General features: G+C 45.6%; 1 protein-coding gene across 1 annotated transcript in view; it reads left to right on the top strand.

Moving 5' to 3' along the window:
* Nucleotides 1-2,500, top strand: part of LOC134452016 (roundabout homolog 2-like) — a 261,747-nt gene that overhangs the window by 231,916 nt on the left and 27,331 nt on the right. Inside the window, exons 22-23 of the mRNA XM_063202400.1 lie at nucleotides 1,526-1,606; nucleotides 1,941-2,138. Coding sequence (XP_063058470.1) covers nucleotides 1,526-1,606; nucleotides 1,941-2,138 — 279 coding nt within the window. The remainder of the gene's footprint in view (nucleotides 1-1,525; nucleotides 1,607-1,940; nucleotides 2,139-2,500) is intronic.

The raw sequence follows: 2,500 nt of genomic DNA, 5'->3' as shown, positions 1-2,500 counted from the left end.
TGAGAAAAAGGCTTCCAAAGTATTGGCATTTGGTTGGATATTGCATTTGCTGCAAATTTGACATAGCAATATCTGTAGAACGGGACATATTTGGACCATAAGGCCGTGTACAGACCAGGAGCGAACGGAGCGAATGAAGCAACAGAAGTCATTATTTCTCTATGGAGGGTACGCGACCTGCGCTATCAAAGCGAATTCGCCAGGAGCGAAGCTCCTTGCGCTACCAGAGCGAATTTTGACGATTAAACTAAATCTAATCACAGGCGAATTCGCTCTGACGCTGTTCAGCGAAAACCAATCGGAACGTTCATATCTCCGAATGTCCCAGGCTGTCAAGCCAGAGCCGTTATGTGAGTAGCTGAATCAAACATGTCAATGCTGCGTCTGCAGCGAATACAGCGAATTCAAGGCGAAACTTCTTCTGCTACCCACGCTACCAGGCAGCGTAGTTCGCTCTTGGTCTGGACATGGCATAAGGCACAAGATGGAGGAGGTGTTATGAAGACCATTGTCAGTCGAAACTCATTTTTTTAAAGAAAATATGTAGATACTGCCCTTTGCCTTTTTAAGGGCAGTATAGTCCTACCATTGTATAGTCTTCTGTCGCATAGTGGCCATGATGCAGTGTGTTGCCATCACGTTGCTCTATGCAGTCAAAGGACACGTGCATCCGCACCTGCCAATATAGCAGCTCAGTATTGATATTTTCAATGTAGTCCCAGCAGTTGATAATCCTGCATATCATTTCTAAGATGGAGTGGGGCTGCGGCAGTACGTCTTGATAAAGCATTCAGTGTGGTTATGTATGTCAGATGTTAATAACGGACTGGACACATTAGTATGTCTCTATATATCACCAGTATTGATATTTTGTCAGCACTGTGTACATATAAATATTGACGTCTTTCGAACACAGCAGTGCCATTCGATAATCATGTGCTCAGCGGCATGCATGCTAACATGCTAGTATGTGTGGCTATTGGAGTGAGTGCTAACCATCTAGTATGTGGGTGGTAGATGTTTGTCAAGTGCTTGGCAGGTGGTCAATTTTTAATAAATGTGGTTTTTTTTTAGTCAAGGCTTATAATTCCCTTGCCCTTTCCCTTTTATTGCAGTTGTCTTTTAATTACCCCATACTCATTAGCCTTTATCCTGCCACTCTAAAGCATTTGCACAATCTTATCCTTATTGTGTTGTATTGCATACTGTATATATGCTATATACTTGAACATGTGTGAAAAAATAAGCTAAATTTAATATTAAACAACAACAACAAATAAATACAACTTGTTTTGCCTTGCTTTATTCTCCTGTCATCCCTACTCATTCTGTCTTCCATCTCCATCCCTTTCTTCACTTCCCACCATCGCCTCTTTCATCCATCCATCCATCCATCCATCCATCCATCCATCCATCCATCCATCCATCCATCCATCCATCCATCCATCCATCCATCCATCCATCCATCCATCCATCCATCCATCCATCCATCCATCCATCCATCCATCCATGTTTCCCCACCTAGATGTGCTGCCGGCGGGTGGTGGTGAGAAGACGGGCACCATGCTGTCGGACGGTGCCATCTACAGCAGCATTGACTTCACAGGTGTGTGTGTTTGTGTGTGTGTATGTGTGTGTGTGTGTGTGTGTGTGTGTGTGTGTGTGTGTGTGTGTGTGTGTGTGTGTGTGTGTGTGTGTGTGTGTGTGTGTACACTTATATATATATATATTTTTTTAAACCAACCTAACTAACCCTTCTTTGCATCTGCACTTGTTGTTCTTTATATTTCCTGTGCACTTTGTATCTGCTAGTGATGTCGGCTATGATTATGTCCTCTTCTGAAAGTCGATTTGGTTATAAAGCGTCTGCCAAATGCAATGCAATGCAATGCAATGCAATGTAATGTAATGTAATGTAATGTAATGTCATGTTATAACAGGTAAGGCGGGGGGCTACAGCAGCCCTGCCCGCCCTGGCACCCAGGCCACCCCCTACGCCACCACCCAGATCCTCCAGTCCAACAGTTTCCACGAGCTGGCGGTGGACCGGCCCGACCCGCGCTGGAAGGCCTCGCTACGGGCCCAGCAGGAGATGGCCAGCCTGGGATACTCACTCACCGACAGCCGTAGTGCTAATGGTAGGTGACTGTGTGTGTGTGTGTGTGTTTGTGTGTGTGTGTGTGTGTGTGTGTGTGTTTTTGTGTGTGTGTGTGTGTGTGTGTGTGTGTGTGTGTGTGTGTGTGTGTGTGTGTGTGCGTGTGCGCGCGTGCGCGTGTGCGCGTGTGCGTGTGTGCGTGCGTGCGTACGTGTGTGCGTGTGTTCGTGTGTGTGTTTGTGTGTGTGTGTGTGTGTTTGTGTGTGTGTGTGTGTGTGTGTGTATATAAGTGTATGCATGTGCGTGTCTGTGCGCGCACATGTATGTGTGTGTGTGTGTATGTGTGTCTGTGTCTTTGTGTGTGTATGTTTTTGCATTTAAATCCATGGAAATGAAATGATGGGT

Source organism: Engraulis encrasicolus, chromosome 7 (assembly GCF_034702125.1).
Source record: "Engraulis encrasicolus isolate BLACKSEA-1 chromosome 7, IST_EnEncr_1.0, whole genome shotgun sequence".
In the NCBI taxonomy this organism is placed as follows: Eukaryota; Metazoa; Chordata; class Actinopteri; order Clupeiformes; family Engraulidae; genus Engraulis; species Engraulis encrasicolus.
Note: the sequence above shows the minus strand (reverse complement) of the source record. Positions and strands in the feature narration are given on the sequence as shown.